The sequence below is a fragment of the Sardina pilchardus genome, chromosome 2, assembly GCF_963854185.1.
Source record: "Sardina pilchardus chromosome 2, fSarPil1.1, whole genome shotgun sequence".
Taxonomy (NCBI): domain Eukaryota; kingdom Metazoa; phylum Chordata; class Actinopteri; order Clupeiformes; family Clupeidae; genus Sardina; species Sardina pilchardus.
In genome coordinates, this window is record NC_084995.1 from 11,428,729 (window position 1) to 11,449,560 (window position 20,832).

The window sequence follows — 20,832 nt, forward strand, 5'->3', positions numbered from 1 at the left end:
GTTTACATTATGGTTTTACTTATGGGAATAGACTTGCCTGCGGATAGGAATTGTAGCCCTGGCATTGTTCTGAAAGAAAGGAAGAAAGCTAGAAGAAGTTAAGATGTGGCAATTTGATTGAGGGACACAGTTGCACGTTTTTTCTTTTGACTGGTGTGTGTTTCTATCCCTGCTGACAATGTCTCAAAACTGATTCATGGTTTTCTCTTGTTAAAAGATTGCCATTTCATCGTTGAAAATCAACCAAGCACTTTGACGAAACGCCATAGTAGGATGGCCAACAAGATGAAGAAGCCTCAGACCGAAGAGGAAAATGTTGTTGGCCACATACATAGTGTGTCGCCCATTAAAACCTCAGACCAGAATGTGCAATATTTTGAAGCCATCCTCCAGACTGGGCGGGAGGATTTTAACAGGGTGGTGGTTTTTGCATCCAAGAAGAGGAACGAGTTTGTCCAAGCAGCAGACAACAGGCAGGCGGTTCGTCTGGTTCGAGTGAGAAAAAGCTTCAGTACGTATGTGTCTGACCTTCGTCTGGTTGTTTTTCAACAACTTGAGCACTGTCGTAATCAGGTTGTATCTGTTGTCGTTTTGTTTTCACAGGCTTTGGCAACCCTGGTGGATTTGACGTGCTCGTATCCAGTAACAGCAGCGTTCAGGTGGCGGAGGACCTGGAGTTTCCTAGGAGGAATCCGACCAGCGCTGAAGAGTTGACTGTGGCCCAAGTGTTGACCCTGGGACCCAAGCAGCGAGTAAGTGTCATGGTTTTGCTAATTAGTATTATTTTTGTTAAAATAGAAAGTGTTTTTTTTTGGGGGGGGGGGGGGGGGGGGGTTAAAGTATATTATGGGGGGGTCGTGCGGTGCAGGTACAGGTGCCACAGCCGGTTGCGCCAACAGAAAGTGACTTGACGGGAGACTCAGACTGAATCTTAATGATGCTTCTGTTTGCATATCTCTTGGTGTTTTGACAGGTGGGCACGATCAACGTCAGGGTGCTGAGGGCCACGGCTCACAGGGTGGTCCAGGTACGAGAAACCTCCTGCGAGTTGCGAGTCTTCGAAGTATGCGACGCAACAGGGCAGACCTCGTTGACGGTGTGGGATAGGCTCATCGTTTCCGTGCAGGACGGATGGTCGTATCGTTTTCAAACACTTGCTACAAGAAAGGAGGGAGACCGGACCGTGCTCACCACCACCCCGTCCACGACGGTGACACCAACGACAGAGGTTGGTCAGCCTGCAGTCTTGAGGCCGGTTTCTGTTGGAAATGAAGAGGTTGTCCGGGGACCTGTTGTGGGCGTTAAAATTCTGGCCAAGCCGAGTTGTGCGAGGTGCCACACTGGTCAGGATAACCTGGTGGTCAGGTGCACCCTGCACCGGTGTGAACGTTGCGACATGTTGCAGAGAACCGCAGCCTTCATCATTTCTTATTCTGGTGTGCTGATAGTGCTAGACCGAAATGGCGAAGAGAGGTCGATGTCTTTGACCAACTCTGCAATCTTTGCTTATGTGAGGGACAACTTCCTGAATAGCTCTGCACACGACGGCGCTGCCCTGGAGGAGTCGGTGATGGTGCTCTCGGAGGTGGAGGTGACCATTAGCTGCGATGGTCTGGTTGTGTGTTTTGGTGGGACTGTTGCAGCTAAATCATCCACTGAGCAGGAGAGGGCCACAGGCGCTTTGGTTCAAGACTCCTCATCCACTGACCAGAAGAGTGCCAGTGATGCTGATGACTCAAGAGATGGGTCTGCCATATGTGTGTCTGATGAGATGAAGGTGCTTGAAGAGATGGTCGATGATGAGGAGTGTAGTGATTAAAGTTGTATGTTATCATTGTTCTAGTTTTTGATATCCTTCATCAGTGTGATGCATGGTTTCTTGTTGTATTGATGTGTTATTTATTTGATGTTATTTACTGTTGCTTATTGTTTGATTTATTTTGTAAATGTTGAGTAAAAGGCTCAGAAGTTGTTTAATACTATTTTTCTGTTCTGTGGTGCTTTTTATATTCATCTGGGTGATTTAGGGTGTTTGTTGCTTAATAGGTGTGGTACTTATTGTTGATTGTGTGATATTTCTTGAATAAAAAGTTCAGTACACTTAAGCGATTGTGTCATGTTTTGTCTTAAAGGGATTTGGGTAATGTTTTAGGTACGTAGCCATTGACCAAAATTTAGCTCTTGGTGCCTTAAGGTGTGATATCTTGCTTTATTTACAGGTATATCTGCCTTCTTATATGGGCTTACAATGTTAATCTTAAAGACAGTGAACAACCATGGGGGAGAATTGTTCTAGATAAACTTTTAGACTTTGTATTGTGTTAATGGTTTAAAGGTCCCATATTGTGCTATTTTTCCAGAAGTTAAAATGGGTCTATGAGTTCCAGAAAACATGTTCTTGAAGTTGTTTGCTGGAAATAGCTTGTAGGAAAACATTATTACCCACTTATAATATCCTCTAATTCAGTCCCTTTCAGAGTGTGCCGTTTCTGCTGCACATTACATATTTATGAGCTGCTGCTCATTTAGACACGCCCCACTAATTAACTGTTAACTTGGTCATTATGTGCCCAATCAACAGATGCCTCCCACCTGGCCATCTTGGATTTGCTTCATACTTTGTCAATAATGCTAAATATTACCCAGCACCTACTGTGCAAAGTTTTAACCTTGCATCCATATTATTTTCTTTATTATAATGAATTAAATTCAACGTTATGGTCATTGGGGAGAATACAAGTAAAGACAACAAGTAGAATATTTTCTTTTCAGCATCCAAGTGTGTTTGAAGTTGACTACTTTCATTTTTGCATGATGAGAGGCTGGTCATTTTAAAATTGCTTTACAAATATCAACTAACTATGGAAATACCCAGACATGTGTCAGCCACTACATTTCTAAAAGCATTGAAACAACACTTGAACTAAGGAATAATATTGAATTTTAGGAAACAATATTCTAGATATCTTATAAAATTCCGAGACACCTGCTATAATTATTAAATGGACTAAAGACATCATAGTAATGATGCTGACAATCACAGTTATAGCCTTCACTGTTATTGTCGCAAGAGTAGCTTTACATGCTAGACTTCTCCATCATGGTGACCCATCTCATAGCCACACCCACACTCACAGTTTGCATTGCCCCAACCAAACAATCATCACCCAACCAACAGAACCAGTTAAGTTACATTTTAAGATTCAAATTGTTGTTATAGGCCTACTGATCATTAAGATATTTGTTCATCTAAATTATATAATATAAGATGTGAAGAGCTTGTGTACAGTGGCTTGTTTATGTTGGCACACCCTCTCATCACCCTCATGAAGAAGTCTAGCATGCAATGTCAAGATCTCCACGTCTCCTCCTAACGATCTGAAATATTACAGCTGAAGCTTATAGGCAAACGAATGTGTGAACACAGTTGTTGATACTGAAGGTGTTCACCTTCCAAACTAACTGATAATTGCGAATTACACATCCCCATAACTTTTACTAGGCTTCAACAACGTTTCACTTCACTATTTACTTAGAACTACATTTTCTCAAACGAACTTAGCTATGTCAAAATAAGACTAGGGGCTTCTGAATGATTGTTATGCAGACTAAATGGCATTAGCGTTCATAATATAAACAGGTGTAAACAGTCTTCAGATTCAGGTGGATTCAATCATCAATCAGATTCATTTCAATCAAAACAAAAATGTCCATGTAAACGTGGCTATTGACAGCTAGTCATCTAACTGGCTAATCTCCAATGTAAAACGATTAGCTTGCTAGCTAACTAACTGTAATACATTTGTATTACAAGTGATGGAATTAGAATTAGTCCCAAGAAAGAACACACAGATAACTCTTACACCAACCTTATTTTGTGCCTTTTATTCATGTTCAAAGATTTCGTAAGTATAAATCCTTATCCCTACTCACTTCGATGCACCTCCATTGGATTCCATTGTCTGCAAAAGTTATCGAAATCTAGACGCACTCTAGCGGCAGCAAATGCAATTTACAGCCTTTATTGAAGTGGGTCTGGCTCGTTAGGCTATCCAAACGTAATCATTCCCTAAAAGGACGTGGTGGGTGGGAATATTTAAATGTTTAGATTTGTGACGTGTAAAACCTTGCCGGTTTTGAACAGCTCACCTTGAGGGCTGAGGGCAGGATGCATTCAGAAATACATCTCACTCAAAACAGCATGGATCGTTTTTTTTTCCAAGTTTGTAAGTGTGTGGAAGCACCAGAGACACACAATAACACATCAAATCCCAGAAAAAGTGAGTTTTCCATAATATGGGACCTTTAAAAATAGCGATTTAGCTGCATAGGCTACGTGATGCCCAATCTAATAGATTCAAGCCTACTGCAAGCTTGGCTGAAAACGGCGGACTTCGGAATGCTGGGGGGTGAGCGAAGACGCACCTTCAACACGTGTGAGTACTTCGCAACATATTTCGGTACAGTTAAGGTCAATTTCACACCGGAATTCTCCTTTAAATCTTTGCCCATTTAAAGAGATCCAGTAGGCTATCTTGAGAATTTTTCTATGGGAAAATAACATGGGGATTTTTAATTATTGTACCTGTTAAACTCTTGCGGGCACGAAGAAATCAGACATGCAAACGTTTCACTCTACACACTTGTGTCCTCTGCTTTTGAGTGGATACTGTGATCTCTGGTATGTTAAGACAGCACATTCTTGCTACCCGAGCAATGCAATGCAACTTGCCGTAAGTAGTTAGCTTTGAACCGCTGGGCAAAGATGTCAACTTTGGGTACTTTTTGTAGGCAAACTTCAGAGGTCTATAGATTAGATTCATTTCATTCAGATTTACAGGGGTTCTATAATCAAATGGTATATTTTCAACAGTGAGCTTCACAATTGACTTAAGCCCTATTCGCACGGGATTAGTATTACCTGTGGACCTTTGGTGATTTGTGATAATTGCGGAGAATGTCTGAGATCTTAGTCCCGTGCGAATGTGCCATGTCTGTAATTTGTAAAGTAAAAATTCCGCCGCAAATTACCTACTATATTTCGCCAAACACAGACGTCCGGTGATAATACTTATCCTGTGCGAATCTGTATCTCAGTGATTGCTGTTGCAATTGCATATCTTTTCTACTTTCTGTGTTGTTTTCGGACGTTAGCATACGACATATCCGGGTGTAATGTCAGTGAAAATAGAGTAATTTACAGACTTTGCTTATCCCGTGCGAATGCGCTGCAAGTAACACAGAGGTGGGGCGATAATTTGAAAATGACCGGAGGTCCACAGGTACTAATCCCGTGCGAATAGGGCTTTAGACCTCCTTAGTTTCCTCATTGGCTGTGAAAAATTGTGCTTATGTGGCAAAGTGAGTGGTTTGCTATACATTGCTACATGTCGACTACGCCACCTGAGGCCCTTCCCCTCAGAATATGAATGATTTGACTGAATTAAGGTAACAAACTACCAGGCAACACAGGTTCGGGGTCACAGAAAACCAGAGAGGCGTGTGTCCAAAAATAAACTCTTATTTATTCACATTAAAACATAAGGAGTTAGTTCTCTCCAGTGTGGGTTCGCTCAAGTCAGTATTATTCTCCAGTGTGGATTCGCTAAACAGCAGTAGTACTCTCCAGAGTGAGTTCGCTAAAGTCAGTATGGTTCTCCAGTGTGGATTCGCTAAACAGCAGTAGTACTCTCCAGAGTGAGTTCGCTAAAGTCAGTATTATTCTCCAGTGTGGATTCGCTAAACAGCAGTAGTACTCTCCAGAGTGAGTTCGCTAAAGTCAGTATGGTTCTCCAGTGTGGATTCGCTAAACAGCAGTAGTACTCTCCAGAGTGAGTTCGCTAAAGTCAGTATGGTGGCTATTCCGGGAATGAGACACTCGTGAATACACAGCACTACAATGCACAGCACTCAGTTGTCACAGCAAACAGTGTAATCATCACAATCACTCACGCAGGCTTATGGTGACAAATCATGACACGCAGTGCAACAAGCTAAGGAATTAGCCTCCATAACCGAACTGAATTCGTAGTCACTCGTGAGCAAACAGCAGCACACCTGTCGTCACTTCAGTTAATCAATGAAGGCTGACTTCGTGGTGGCTAAACACAGCCGACTCACAAACGGAATGAAACCAACACAAACACAAAACAGAACTAAACAAACAAACCAAGACAAAACAGCAGCGGTCGTCGGAACTGGGACCAAGACGCCTTGATGTTGCCGTTCCCTGTTACGCCCGACATCTGCTACACAAAGAACATACAATTAAACCCACGCAAGTTTACATATTAGTTTAAAAACAGTTAACGTGACCTACCGCTCAGATGTGGTCAGTCATAAGGCCCGTGCTCAGCGACTAGCTGCACTCCTAAAACCCCAATGTTTGAGTTAGCCCACCGAACGATACAAACGTAGCCAACTACGAACACAATAACAATCACCTACCGAGAAGTCGGCGGACACACGGAACCGGCCAGAGGAGAAGCCCATACGGGGAACGGTGAAGGCTGGAGTCTGGCTAACAATGTAGCTAGGACGTCAGCCTTCAAAACAAAAGCTAAAACTTTAAAAAGCCGCTCCCACGTACTGATTGGCTCACCTCCCATTGCCCAGAGCCACTCAAAAGGGCACTGGCAAGTTAATTAAAAGGGGCATGGACCTAGTCCTGCTACATTCTACACGGGCTTCTTGAATCGTCGCCCCGACGATTAACCTAAAATAAGATGCACACTGCACACCTTGGAGAAGGGGGGGGGGGGGGGACCAGGAAGGCAACACCACCAGGCCCCGCTAATGGCTGACGCGCTCATGGCGACCCATGACCCAAAGGCGTAGGTGGGGAGCTACCCTGGCTACAACGCTGCATTGAGCCACACACTGTACAAAATTTGGGAGGGGGAAAGGAGGAGAGGGGGTACCAGGAAGGCAACAACACCAGGCCCCGCTAATGGCTGTCGTCCTCATGGCGACCCATGACCCAAAGGCGTAGGTGGGGAGCTACCCTGGCTACAGCGCTGCATCGAGCTACACGCTGTACAAACTTGAGAGGGAAGGGAGGAGAGGGGGTACCAGGAAGGCAACAACACCAGGCCCCGCTAATGGCTGTCGCCCTCATGGCGACCCATGACCCAAAGGCGTAGGTGGGGAGCTACCCTGGCTACAGTGCTGCATCGAGCTACACGCTGTACAAACTTGGGAGGGGGAAGGGAGGAGAGGGGGTACCAGGAAGGCAACAACACCAGGCCCCGCTAATGGCTGTCGCCCTCATGGCGACCCATGACCCAAAGGCGTAGGTGAGCTACCCTGGCTACAGCGCTGCAGTGAGCTACACGCTGTACAAACTTGGGAGGGGGAAGGGAGGAGAAAGGGCACCAGGAAGGCAATAACACCAGGCCCCGCTAATGGCTGTCGCCCTCATGGCGACCCATGACCCAAAGGCGTAGGTGGGGAGCTACCCTGGCCACAGCGCTGCAGTGAGCTACACGCTGTATAACATTGGGAGGGGGAAAGGAGGAGAAGGGGTACAGGGAGGGGGGGGGGGCGACGACACAACCCAACCGAAGTTGGCCATGCACCAACCAAGCCTACCTGACTCCTTCTTGGTCTAACAAACAGCTGCTGTTTTGTCTGAGAAAAAAATAAACCAATAATAATACGACAAAGCAAAAACAAAGTTACAAAAGACATAAAAAAAAATAAAGATAACCAATAGTAATACGACAAAGCAAAGACAAAGTTACAACAGACAGAAAAACATTGGAACACACGTCTCTGGCTTTGCTATGTGATCCTCTGCCAACTACGCCAAATGTGGCAAAGTGAGTGGTTTGCTATACATTGCTACATGTCGACTACGCCACCTGAGGCCCTTCCCCTCAGAATATGAATGATTTGACTGAATTAAGGTAACAAACTACCAGGCAACACAGGTTCGGGGTCACAGAAAACCAGAGAGGCGTGTGTCCAAAAATAAACTCTTATTTATTCACATTAAAACATAAGGAGTTAGTTCTCTCCAGTGTGGGTTCGCTCAAGTCAGTATTATTCTCCAGTGTGGATTCGCTAAACAGCAGTAGTACTCTCCAGAGTGAGTTCGCTAAAGTCAGTATGGTTCTCCAGTGTGGATTCGCTAAACAGCAGTAGTACTCTCCAGAGTGAGTTCGCTAAAGTCAGTATTATTCTCCAGTGTGGATTCGCTAAACAGCAGTAGTACTCTCCAGAGTGAGTTCGCTAAAGTCAGTATGGTTCTCCAGTGTGGATTCGCTAAACAGCAGTAGTACTCTCCAGAGTGAGTTCGCTAAAGTCAGTATGGTGGCTATTCCGGGAATGAGACACTCGTGAATACACAGCACTACAATGCACAGCACTCAGTTGTCACAGCAAACAGTGTAATCATCACAATCACTCACGCAGGCTTATGGTGACAAATCATGACACGCAGTGCAACAAGCTAAGGAATTAGCCTCCATAACCGAACTGAATTCGTAGTCACTCGTGAGCAAACAGCAGCACACCTGTCGTCACTTCAGTTAATCAATGAAGGCTGACTTCGTGGTGGCTAAACACAGCCGACTCACAAACGGAATGAAACCAACACAAACACAAAACAGAACTAAACAAACAAACCAAGACAAAACAGCAGCGGTCGTCGGAACTGGGACCAAGACGCCTTGATGTTGCCGTTCCCTGTTACGCCCGACATCTGCTACACAAAGAACATACAATTAAACCCACGCAAGTTTACATATTAGTTTAAAAACAGTTAACGTGACCTACCGCTCAGATGTGGTCAGTCATAAGGCCCGTGCTCAGCGACTAGCTGCACTCCTAAAACCCCAATGTTTGAGTTAGCCCACCGAACGATACAAACGTCGCCAACTACGAACACAATAACAATCACCTACCGAGAAGTCGGCGGACACACGGAACCGGCCAGAGGAGAAGCCCATACGGGGAACGGTGAAGGCTGGAGTCTGGCTAACAATGTAGCTAGGACGTCAGCCTTCAAAACAAAAGCTAAAACTTTAAAAAGCCGCTCCCACGTACTGATTGGCTCACCTCCCATTGCCCAGAGCCACTCAAAAGGGCACTGGCAAGTTAATTAAAAGGGGCATGGACCTAGTCCTGCTACACTTACATTGTGACAAATGTCTGTGATTTGCCTGTCTTTTGTCCAGGTATCACTGTGTCAGTGGATTCTGTGATGAATCTCTGCCTTCGAGACTCGGCCCGTCCGAAGCAGGCTTTGGTCGCTTCGTCAAGACTCCCGACATACCCCGGGCTGTGGGCGTCTTCACCTATGACATCTACCAGGAATTTGAAGACTAGTACATCGGAAAACTAGCTGTGATGTTCTCTAATCCGGATGACTTTGTTCTCTACTCTAACTGGTTCGGAGTGGGAGTGTTCAGCATGGAAAAGCTCTGTGACCATGAGCTGTTTAAGGAGATGTATGACAAGGAACAGGTGGGATTTTTCAGGGGTAAAGCCTCTGAGGGCAGTCTCACTTACAATGGCTCCTCAGTGGGCGTAACTGCCAATATGTCAGACGGCTATGAGCCTGTCCTCAAGGAGGTCAAGGTCTATGATGACTGACACCAGGGGTGCATTCAAATTCTGGCATCCAAGGAGTGTATCAAATTCAGTTCATATTACATTTAGCTTCATTTGAATTCAGTTCCAAACAAATAAATTCTATTTGAAACTAGAAAACGTAGTTTCGAGGAAATTACCAGTGCATGCAAAAGCAAGACATAAGATAAAATGTGAAACAAACTTAAATTTACAAACAGTTGTGGACAGAGGAAGGTGAGGGAAGGTGAGGGAATGGGGGGGGGGGCAGTGTGTTGTTTGTATGTGGCTTAGGGGCAGAGGTGGAAAAGTCCAACCAACCAGCTGATTCTCAGTAGTAACTCTTCAGCCAGGCAGAGCAGCTAATTGGTGAGATCACCTGTGTTTAAGTGCACAGATAGAACCAATACGTGATTGGACTTTTACTCTCTGAAGCTTGACTTTTCCACCTCTGAGTGTGAGTGCGTGTGAGTGTGCGTGCGTGCGTGTGTGTGTGTGAGTGGATGTAAGTGGATGTAAGGAGCATGGCTTTCTATGATGCAGTGAAATGGGAGAGTTAGGTTAAGGTGAGAATGTTGTGGAGTGCATGGAGAAGTGTGGTATATATGAAGTGCTGCAGTCAGGTGTGTGTGTTTGTGTGTGTGTGTGTGTGTGTATGAGTGAATGGGTAGACAGAGAGGGCTGATAATGCAGGTTCAATTTAACTGGCTGTCAATTAAACTTGATAGGGCCTTGAGCAGCTGGCTCTTGACACAGGTGCAAATCAGCTTAATCAGCAGTGCAGTGCGATAGACCTCTGAAGTTCGCCTACAAAAAAGCTTGCCATATATGGGCAGTTGGCTTCAATTAACTCCCGGATCTCCTTATATGGCCAACAGGGCAGCTTCAGAGGTCTATGAAAAGTCAATGGGGAAAAATATTTTGCTAATATTTCAAAAAGTATCAAGTTTACAGAACTGAAATATACATAGACTTAGTCTTATTTTCAAGACCTACGTAACAAAGTTTGAACCAAGTTTCTACGTTAAACGGTTGAAGCTGAATAGGACCTGGTTAGGAGAATAATAATAACTAGAAATGCAATTCCAAGGAATTACCAGTGCATGAAAATGCAAAAATAGATAGATAATGTAGATATGGTTACTAAGATGTAGCTAGGGTAAACATGGTGGTTGCATAGTTTACAGAGAGTTGATAGTGTGAAGGTAGACAGTAGATGAAACATTCCAGTTCTAACTTAACCAATGATTTATATTCATGTTAAAATGTTGATTAGCTAACTTAGCTAATGATTTCTAGCAGTTATGCTAAAAATGCTAATTATGCTAGCAATGCTAACTTTACTAACAATGCTAACCAGGTTGATTAGCTAACTTATCCAATGATTTCTAGCAGTAATGCTAAAAATGCTAACTATGCTAACAATGCTAAATTTGCTAACAATGCTAACCAGTTTGATTAGCTAACTTAGTTAATGATTTTTTGCAGTTATGCTAAAAATGCTAACAATGCTAACCATGCTAACTAGCTAACTTGCTAGTGAGGACTTTTATTTTGAAACATTTGTTGCTAGGGTATCCATGGTGGCCACTATCAGGAAACAAGAAGTTACTGCAGTATAATCATGTTGGTTGCTATGGAAACGGTCATAAACACTTAATTTTAATGGTTGCTATGTTGGTTGCTAGGTACATGGAGGTTTCATGTAGTTGACCGGAGGCATAGTGGATGATAACTGACAGTTGGAATGGTTGAACAGTTCAATAGTTGAGTAGTTTCAATGGTTAAATGATTTAATAGTGTATTATTGCAGTGAGGACTTTTATTTTGAAACAGTTGTGGACAGAGGAAGTAGTGAAACAGGATCTGTAGTCTTAATGAGATTGTATGCTTAAAGCCTTAGACAGAAGGTGCCTCTCATATAGCGTTTACGTGTCTTCTCTCGCTCCTCGATCCTCACTGATCTACATAAAGAATGATGGAGCGGCAACAATGGGATAGTCTAGCCCTTCTTCTATCTTTCTTTATGTAGATCATTGAGGATCGAGGAGCGAGGGAGGACATATAAACGCTGCTTGAGAGGCACCCACAGTAAATACTTTAAAAGTTGTATGTAGATAGTCTAATTAATGTTGATAGACAGAATGTTTCATGGATGTTGATAGGCAGATTGTTTAATAGATATTGATTGACAGTTTAATGGGTGGATGAGTGAATGGTCTGAAGAAGATGAATGGATAGAAGGTTGGATGGAATGTGCCTTATATTCTTGTTAAGAGAGACACTGATACAGCTCTCTGAGAGTAGTTGATACAGGTGTAATCAGTCATCACTGTTGATAGACAGTTTAATGGGTGGATGAGTGAATGGTCTGAAGTAGATGAATGGATAGAAAGTTGGATGGAATGTGCCTTATATTCTTGTAGAGTGGAGAGACACAGCTCTCTACTGAGAGTAGTGGATACAGATACAGGTGTAATCAATTTAACTGGCTAGTCTTAAGAGAGCCAGAGTGTAAGCCTGAGACAGAGTAGATTGTTTAAAAGTTGAATGTAGATAGTCTAATTAATGTTGATAGACAGAGAGTTTAATGGATGTTGATAGGCAGATTGTTTAATAGATGTTGATAGACAGTTTAATGGGTGGATGAGTGAATGGTCTGAAGAAGATGAATGGATAGAACGTTGGATGGAATGTGCCTTATATTCTTGTAGAGTGGAGAGACACAGCTCTCTACTGGGAGTAGTGGATACAGATACAGGTGTAATCAATTCAACTGGCTAGCCAGAGTGTCAGCCTGAGACAGAGTAGATTGTTTAAAAGTTGAATGTAGATCGTCTAATTGATGTTGATAGGCAGACTGTTTAGAATGGGTGGATGAGTGAATGGTTTGAAGAAGATGAATGGATAGAAAGTTGGATGGAATTAGGAAGACTTATGTTGATACAGTTGATACAGGGGAACAGAAAATGTAGTCTCAAGAGCCTGAGAGAGAGAGAGAGCTGCTGCACCTGGACTGGCCACCTGGCGTAACATTCTAATTGCTGCCGTGATGTCATAATGAGCAATGTTAAGTCTATGGGGAAATTGTAATAGTTTTTAACTAATAGTTTAACCCTTTGGGCGCCGGGTTTTATTTTGAAAAATACTAGATTTTGATATCTAAATTTCAGAATGCTCTGGCTGGAAAGTGGTTAGAGATGGAGAAAAAGTGTAAATGAGACAAATGTTAGGAATAACCTAAAGTTTATGTTGAGAATACATTTGCTCATCTAATTTGCATATTATGACGTCATAGGGCGGCGGCCATATTGGATTTTGTCATTTTCAGGAAATACCTGATATTTTGAGAGAGTTGAACTTATTTCATCAAATTCAACCTCTCAATCTATTTGTTATGCTGTCCACATATGAAATGAACAGGAAAAAGTAAATTGTAAGCCAACAGTGGTAAACTAGAACTATTACTATACCACAACACTCAAACACAAAAACGGAAAAAGAAGTCTTTTCTCTCTCTCTCTCTCCACCACCACCCCATCTATTGGAGGACATTTTTATTTTCTTTTTTCTTCTGTTCTTCACTATTATTATCATTATAATCATTATAATCATTATAATATGATAATAATAATAACAGTAACTATTTTTTAGCTGCAGAGGCCTAATCAGTGCCCATCTATCCACATAAACATTTGTAGTATAGAGTGTGCAACATGTAATTGCAAAGTAAAGCACAGAGACAATAAGAGCAATATTGAGGTGCCCTTAGAACTATTGCCAAACTGCAAAACTCATGTAAGCAGTAAAACAGGTCAATGATTGGGCGCACCTTGAACAGCCTATCATAACCTGGCTGGCCCCTCTCGACAGAGTCATCATTATAGGCAAAGTGGGAAAAAAGACAGAATGATTTCAAATTTGTTCCTACACATCACTTACACTTACACATACACATCAAGCCTCTCCCACGCCCACCTCTCCTATTCATGGGTTTCATCAGGTCCCTTTCCACAGGTGTAGTAATCAAGCACCATGCAGTCTGCATTGATAATCAGTGCTTGATTTTATACACCTGTGGAAAGGGACCTGATGAAACCCATGAATTGACACTGCGACCGCGAGTGGCTCTGCCTCTGCTTACATTTAGCAACGGGTTGTGACTCTGGGAGCAGAGATGAACTCGTGTGTGTGTTGTGCTTTGGTAAACACTGCCGGGCACGGAGGCACTGTGACCGGCGTGGTAAAACGAGTGAACACTAACGCTGGTCCCTGCGCTATTCTCACCACTCCTGCCACGTCTAACATCCATGAATACTCTCATCTATGTTGGGCAAAAAGTCGTGTGTGTGTGTGGGTGTGTGTTTGTGCGTCTGTCTGTGTTTGTGCTTGTGCATTTGCCTCGCGTTGCCTAGCATCTCCACGTTGTGCAACGTGGCTATCAGGCTTCCTAAACGACCGACCGTCATCTCCCAAAGTCAGATATTCTCCTTCAGAATCAGAATCGGCGAAACACTTCGCCCATGTCTCTCCCTGTGATCACCACTAGAGCTGGGAGCGGAGATGAACTTGTGTGTGTTATGCTTCGTAAACACTGCCGCGCATGGAGGCACTGTGGCCGGCGTGGTAAAACGAGTGAACACTAACGCGGGTCCCTGCGCTATTCTCAACACTCCTGCCACGTCTAACACATCCATGAATCCTCTCATCTCTGTTGGGCAAAGGGTCGTGTGCGTGTGTGTGTGTGTGTCTGTGCTTGTGCTTGTGCATTTTCCTCGCTTGGCCAAGCATCTCCACGCTGCGTCTTTAGATACTAGGCAAAGACGCAACGTGGCCATCAGGCTTGCTAAACGACCGACCATCATCTCCCAAAGTCAAATATTCTCCTTCAGAATCAGCTAAACACTTTGCCCACGTCTCCCATGTGATCAGCACTAGAGCTGGGAGCAGAGATGAACTCGTGTGTGCGCTGTGCTTAGTAAACACTGCCGCGCATGGAGGCACTGTGGCCGTAATGGAAGCTTAGAACGAGTGAACACTAACACATGGTCCCTGCGCTATTCTCACCACTACTGCACGTCTAACACATCCATGAATACTCTCATCTATGTTGGGCAAAGGGTCGTGTGTGTATGTGTGTGTGTCTGTGTTTGTGTTTGAGCATTTTCCTCGCTTTGCCCAGCATCTCCACAGGTTGTCTTTGCCTAGTAAATTTCAAGTGGCTATCAGGCTTGCTAAACGACCGACCGTCATCTCCCAAAGTCAGATTATCTCCTTCAGACTCAGAATCAGTGAAAAGGAGACCTATCACGTCAGTACATGTAAACCAGGGGTCTCAAACTCGCGGCCCGCGGGCCAATTGCGGCCCGCGAGATGATATTTTGCGGCCCCCGGCCTGAAGTCGAAGCTTAATGTTAGTGCGGCCCGCGCATGCATCTGGGCATTTTATATTTTGTAACAATCGTGGGCTGGCCTCTATGGCTGCGCTACCATAGCTCAGGCTCGTGACAACAACACGAATTAGCAATTGTTTACTTGCAACATGTTCCAGCCCGCAACTTTCTGTCAAAATAATAATGCCTAAGTCGCCCCTTGAGGATATTTTTTATGCGATAAACGACACGGGTTAAAACAGACGGGAGGTACGGTGACAAGTCTCATTTGTAGCCTAGACTCCACCTGCTAGATATCAAGTGTTTCGATTCAAGTACGTTTTCACGAACTAGCCCCCTCATTAAACTACACGCAGGAGTCGTGCGGTTTGTAATGACGCGAAAGCGATGCATGCAGGACATAGTTTTGCACAAACTGAAGCAGAAATATATCAAATGTTGAAACAAAAAATCACGTTTCATGAGGTCTTGGGTCTGTTATTCACATATCTGATTCTGAAGTATGTCTGCCTTTTGGAGATTATGATCGATCGTAATTGACAGTGATCTGGGTGCGTCTGTGAAGGTGCGTCTTTTGAGTGAACGACAGTGTTTTCTAGCGGCTACCATGCTTCGACCCTCTGCCCAACATAATGGAGGTGCCAGTGGTAATTGAGATGATAGTGTCCTGGACCCCGTACAGACAGCTGAAAAACTACAAAGTCACTTGACAGGCACTGATTTGACCAGGCTACTTCATTGTATACAAAAGCGTTGTGTTAGTAGCCTAGTAGGCGTAGCCATAGTTTACTGTTGTTACATTTTACTGTTTTGCTGTTCATTTCTTATGTAGGGGAAAGGACAAAAAAAGTAAAGTAAAACTGCTCAAATATGTTCAACATTCAGTATTTACTGAGAGGTGCATAATTCGAGGTAGTTGTCATCCAGACATCATATGCTGATTAGATAGGTAGGCTATACAGTATATTTACACCTTCGTAAACCACAGACTTGGGGGGGGGGGGGGGGGGGCAACCTATGCGGCCCCCCAACCAGTTGATGTTGGTTACAGTGGCCCCCAGCTCATTTGAGTTGAGACCCCTGATGTAAACTTTTTGCTTGTCATCTCGTTTAAAATCGTGCTAAATCCAGTAATACCGCTTCAGCTAACTAGCTCCGTGGCTAACTATCTCCGGTTTCTCATCAACAAGTTTGAGTGGGATTTCCTCGAACATTTTGCATTGAAACATGACGTCATTGTGCTCTCGGGTCGAAGTATGGGATGTCTGCCAACTAGTGGTGGGGAGTATATATGAGATTTAGCACTCTACTCGGAGAAAACCGCTGTTTTATTCAGTAAAGCGTGATGTCGCAATGTGGCGACTTTGGCGCCTAAAGGGTTAAAAAGTATAAAAGTTACAAAGTTGAAAAAAACAAAGCACACCTGGCATAAGCAAGACCTACGCAACAACGTTTGAATGAAGTTTCTACGTTAAACGGTTCAAGCTGAATTGCGTGCGTTAGAAGAAGATGTTTAACTAGAGAATGTAATTCCAAGGAAATTACGAGTGCATGAAAATGCAAAAATGTACAGATAAATCATGTAGATATGGTTACTAAGGTGTTGCTAGGGTAGACATGGTGGTTTCATAGTTTTTGAAAGTTGATGGTGCGAAGATAGACAGTTTGAAATTTAATTAGCTAACCTGATTACCAGATTAGCTAACCTGGCTAATGATTTTAAGCAGTTATGCAAAAATGCTAACTATGTTAACAATGCTAACCATACTAACTATGCTAAAGAGGTTGATTAGCTAATTTAGTTGATGATTTCTAACAGTTATGTTAAAAATGCTAACTATGCTTACAATGCTAACTATGCTAACAATGCTAACCAGGTTGATTAGCTAACTTAGTTAATGATTTCTAGCAGTTCTGCTAAAAATGCTAACTATGCTAACAATGCTAACTTTGCTAACCATGCTAACATGCTAACTTGCTAATGAGGACTTTTATTTTGAAACATTTGCTGCTAGGGTATCCATGATGGCCACTATCAGAAATAAAGAAGTTACTGTAGTATAATCATGTTTGTTGCTATGGAAACTGTCATAAAAGCTTAATTTAATGGTTGCTATGTTGGTTGCTAGGTAGGTGGAGGTTTCATGTAGTTGACTGGAGGCATAGTTGATGATAACTGACAGTTGGAATGGTTGAACAGTTAAATAGTTGAGTATTTTCAATGGTTAAATGATTTAATAGTGTATTATTGCAATGAGGACTTTTATTTTGAAACAGTTGTGGACAGAGGAAGTATGAAACAGGATCTGTAGTCTTAATGAGATTGTATGCTTAAAGCCTGAGAGAGAGAGAGCTGCTGCACCTGGACTGGCCACCTGGCATAAGATTCTAATTGCCCTATTATGATGTCATAATGTAATGTTAAGTCTATGGGGAAATTTTAATAGTTTTTATTTAATAGTTCAAAAAGTATAAAAGTTACAAAGTTGAAAAATATATAGCTCAAATCACCTAAGTAAGACCTACGCAACGCAGTTTGAATGAAGTTTCTACGTTAAACGGTTGAAGATGAATTAGACGCAGGAAAGCGTTAGAAGAATAATAACTAGAAATGCAATTCCAAGGAATTACCAGTGCATGAAAATGCAAAAATAGATAGATAATGTAGATATGGTTACTAAGGTGTAGCTAGGGTAAACATGGTGGTTGCATAGTTTACAGAGAGTTGATAGTGTGAAGGTAGACAGTTTAAAGATGAAACATTCCAGTTCTAACTTAACTAATGATTTCTATTCATGTTAAAATGTTGATTAGCTAACTTAGCTAATGATTTCTAGCAGTTACGCTAAAAATGCTTATTATAGACAGGTCATTTGCTCAACTTTTTGGGCCTAGTTTTCTGTCAAAGTTTTCTCAATGGATTCCTGGTCAGAACCCCTATTGAAACAGATTAAGACTTGGGGCATGTTAAATTTTGTCCAAAAATTCAAGATGGCCGCCGTATGGGCAATTCCATATCAGTTGGAACAGGTCCGACACCATGGTCCTCAGTTTTTCCTGATTTTTGGTCAAAATGTTCCTCCGTGTCTCATTAGAGGAAAACCAAAATTTTAGCTTGGTATCTTGTTTAGTTTCTGAGATATGGCTCTTCAAAAGTGGATAGACGTGTCCTAAAAAAAGGCTGAAAATGCCTGTATTTAATGAGCACCACTTTTTTTAAACCCCTCTCCTGTCTTAAGCCTACCATATTATTTTCTAAAAATTTGAACACTGGGGCAGTACCCTGTTTAGTTGTCCAATATCACAAAGGAATTATAGTCCTTCCCACCATTGAAGACTTATTCATCGAAACAAACCCATATTGTTTTTAAAGCAATGAAAAACAAAAAAAACTGTTTTTGTTCTCTTATGGTCATGAATGGATAGCACTCACATTTTTATAACTTTACATATATATAGTCCATGAGTAAGAGAACATGTTAAAAAAAAAATTGAGATGGTAAGTTTTCGTATTTCGAGGCTATGAGCCTTCAAAGATGGCCAAAATTGTGTTTTTTCCTAAAAATGCCAATTTCATTGCCTTTTTTCAAGGACAAGATGAAATGCAAATCCAACAGTTCTTTTCTCCTGCAATAGTATGCCACTTTGTAGATCATGTGAATGTGGTAGATCCGACCTGTCCATTTTAATATCCCCTCAGTACATGTCTGAAGTTAGAAAAAATGAAAAATTGTCTTGGCTGAAGGAGGTGTTGGTTTGATTTTTATGAACCTCCTAGAAGGACATTATGGGGTTTAACCCCATTTTTTTATGTTTGAGGGATCAGATTGCCATCCTGTAAACAGGATAAAAATGTTATATCCCATTTTTACTCTTTATTGATCCCTTAGAATATGTCCAAAAGTTGTCAAAAATGAAAAAGGCGACTAAATTGAGGGGCCAAGTGGATCAAGTCACACAAAGCTAAAAATGTAATATAAGACAGATGAGATACTGAGGGAGAACACTGTGAAATGTAAAACCCGTTACGATGGCCTTTGAACCCACTGTGTCCCTAACTGAGGTTAAGGGCTAAAAACCACCAACCACCGATCCGGTGGTCTCCAACTTTTTCATATCTCTTGATAGAAAATGTATAGAGACTTAAAACTCATATTTGTTGTTCATCTCTTCAAAGTGGTTTTTGAGACCATCCATGACTTCCTGTGATAACCGGAAGTTGGTTTAAAACAGGAAGTAAACTTTAAAAAGGCTGTATCTCTGGGGAAAAAAAACAAAAAGCTGTTGGGGCCAAAGTGTTGAGGCCAAAATCATGGTTTGAGAGATTGTGTAGGAGTATGTTTCAGACCATTTGGAGTTGAGTGGTACCCACTTTGTATGACATACTGTAAAAAAAAAATCGCCCTTAGGGTTTAACTTGACCAAAAAGTGTAGGCCTCAACAGCTTTTTTGGGTTTTTTTCCCAGAGATACAGCCTTTTTAAAGTGTACTTCCTGTTTTAAACCAACTTCCGGTTATCACAGGAAGTTATGGATGGTCTCAAAAAGCCGCTTTGAAGAGACGAACAACATGTATGAGTTTCAAGTCTCAAATTTTTATCAAGAGATATGAAAAAGTTGGGAGACCACCGGATCGGTGGTTGGTGGTTTTTAGCCCTTAACCTCAGTTAACACAGTGGGTTCAAAGGCCATCGTAACAGGGGTTATACATTTCACAGTGTTCTCCCTCAGTATCTCATCTGTCTTATATTAAATGTTTAGCCTTGTGTGACTTGATCCACTTGGTCAATTTAGTCGCCTTTTTCATTTTTGACAACTTTTGGACATATTCTAAGGGGTCAATAAAGAGTAAAAATGGGATATAACATTTTTATCCTGTTTATAGGATGGCATTCCGATCCCTCAAACAGAAAAAAATGGGTTTAAACCCCATATTGTCCTTCTAGGAGGTTCATAAAAATCAAACCAACACCTCCTTCAGCCAAGACAATTTTTCATTTTTTCTAACTTCAGACATGTACTGAGGGGATATTAAAATGGACAGGTCGGATCTACCACATTCACATGGTCTACAAAGTGGCATACTATTGCAGGAGAAAATAACTGTTGGATTTGCATTTCATCTTGTCCTTGAAAAAAGGCAATGAAATTGGCATTTTTAGGAAAAAACACCATTTTGGCCATCTTTGAAGGCCCATAGCCTCGAAATACGAAAACTTACCATCTCAATTTTTTTTCAACATGTTCTCTTACTCATGGACTATATATATGTAAAGTTTTAAAAATGTGAGTGCTATCCATTCATGACCATAAGAGAACAAAAACAGTTTTTTTGTTTTTCATTGCTTTAAAAAAATATATGGGTTTGTTTCGATGAATAAGTCTTCAATGGTGGGAAGGACTATAATTCCTTTGTGATATTGGACAACTAAACAGGGTACTGCCCCAGTGTTCAAATTTTTAGAAAATAATATGGTAGGCTTAAGACAGGAGAGGGGTTTAAAAAAAGTGGTGCTCATTAAATACAGGCATTTTCAGCCTTTTTTAAGGACACGTCTATCCACATTTGAAGAGCCATATCTCAGAAACTAAACAAGATACCAAGCTAAAATGTTGGTTTTCCTCTAATGAGACATGGAGGAACATTTTGACCAAAAATCAGGAAAAACTGAGGACCATGGTGTTGGACCTGTTCCAACTGATATGGAATTGCCCATACGGCGGCCATCTTGAATTTTTGGACAAAATTTAACATGCCCCAAGTCTTAATCTGTTTCAATAGGGGTTCTGACCAGGAATCCATTGAGAAAACTTTGACAGAAAACTAGGCCCAAAAAGTTGAGCAAATGACCTGTCTAATACAAACA

The 20,832-nt window shown here is 42.1% G+C and overlaps 1 protein-coding gene and 2 long non-coding RNA genes across 3 annotated transcripts; 1 reads left to right on the top strand and 2 right to left on the bottom strand.

Annotated features, from left to right (window-relative positions):
* Positions 1–273: 273 nt before the first annotated feature.
* Positions 274–1,819, top strand: LOC134075278 (uncharacterized). The gene is made up of 3 exons (XM_062530847.1): positions 274–511; positions 604–752; positions 974–1,819. The coding sequence occupies exons 1-3, from the start codon at positions 274–276 to the stop codon at positions 1,817–1,819; spliced, it is 1,233 nt and encodes a 410-aa protein (XP_062386831.1).
* Positions 1,820–6,118: 4,299 nt separating this feature from the next.
* Positions 6,119–6,542, bottom strand: LOC134100677 (uncharacterized). The gene is made up of 2 exons (XR_009941296.1): positions 6,448–6,542; positions 6,119–6,370 (listed from the first exon to the last, which is right to left on the bottom strand). It is a non-coding gene; the product is annotated as an uncharacterized LOC134100677 (long non-coding RNA).
* Positions 6,543–8,577: 2,035 nt separating this feature from the next.
* On the bottom strand, positions 8,578–9,001 carry LOC134100683 (uncharacterized). The gene is made up of 2 exons (XR_009941298.1): positions 8,907–9,001; positions 8,578–8,829 (listed from the first exon to the last, which is right to left on the bottom strand). It is a non-coding gene; the product is annotated as an uncharacterized LOC134100683 (long non-coding RNA).
* Positions 9,002–20,832: the final 11,831 nt, after the last annotated feature.

Excerpts from the sequence above, each read along its gene's own strand:
- LOC134075278 (XM_062530847.1), top strand. The coding sequence starts at position 274 with ATGGCCAACAAGATGAAGAAGCCTCAGACCGAAGAGGAAAATGTTGTT. Across the intron at positions 512-603 it reads TCGAGTGAGAAAAAGCTTCA|GCTTTGGCAACCCTGGTGGA; the intron begins GTACGTATGTGT and ends TTGTTTTCACAG. Across the intron at positions 753-973 it reads CCCTGGGACCCAAGCAGCGA|GTGGGCACGATCAACGTCAG; the intron begins GTAAGTGTCATG and ends GTGTTTTGACAG.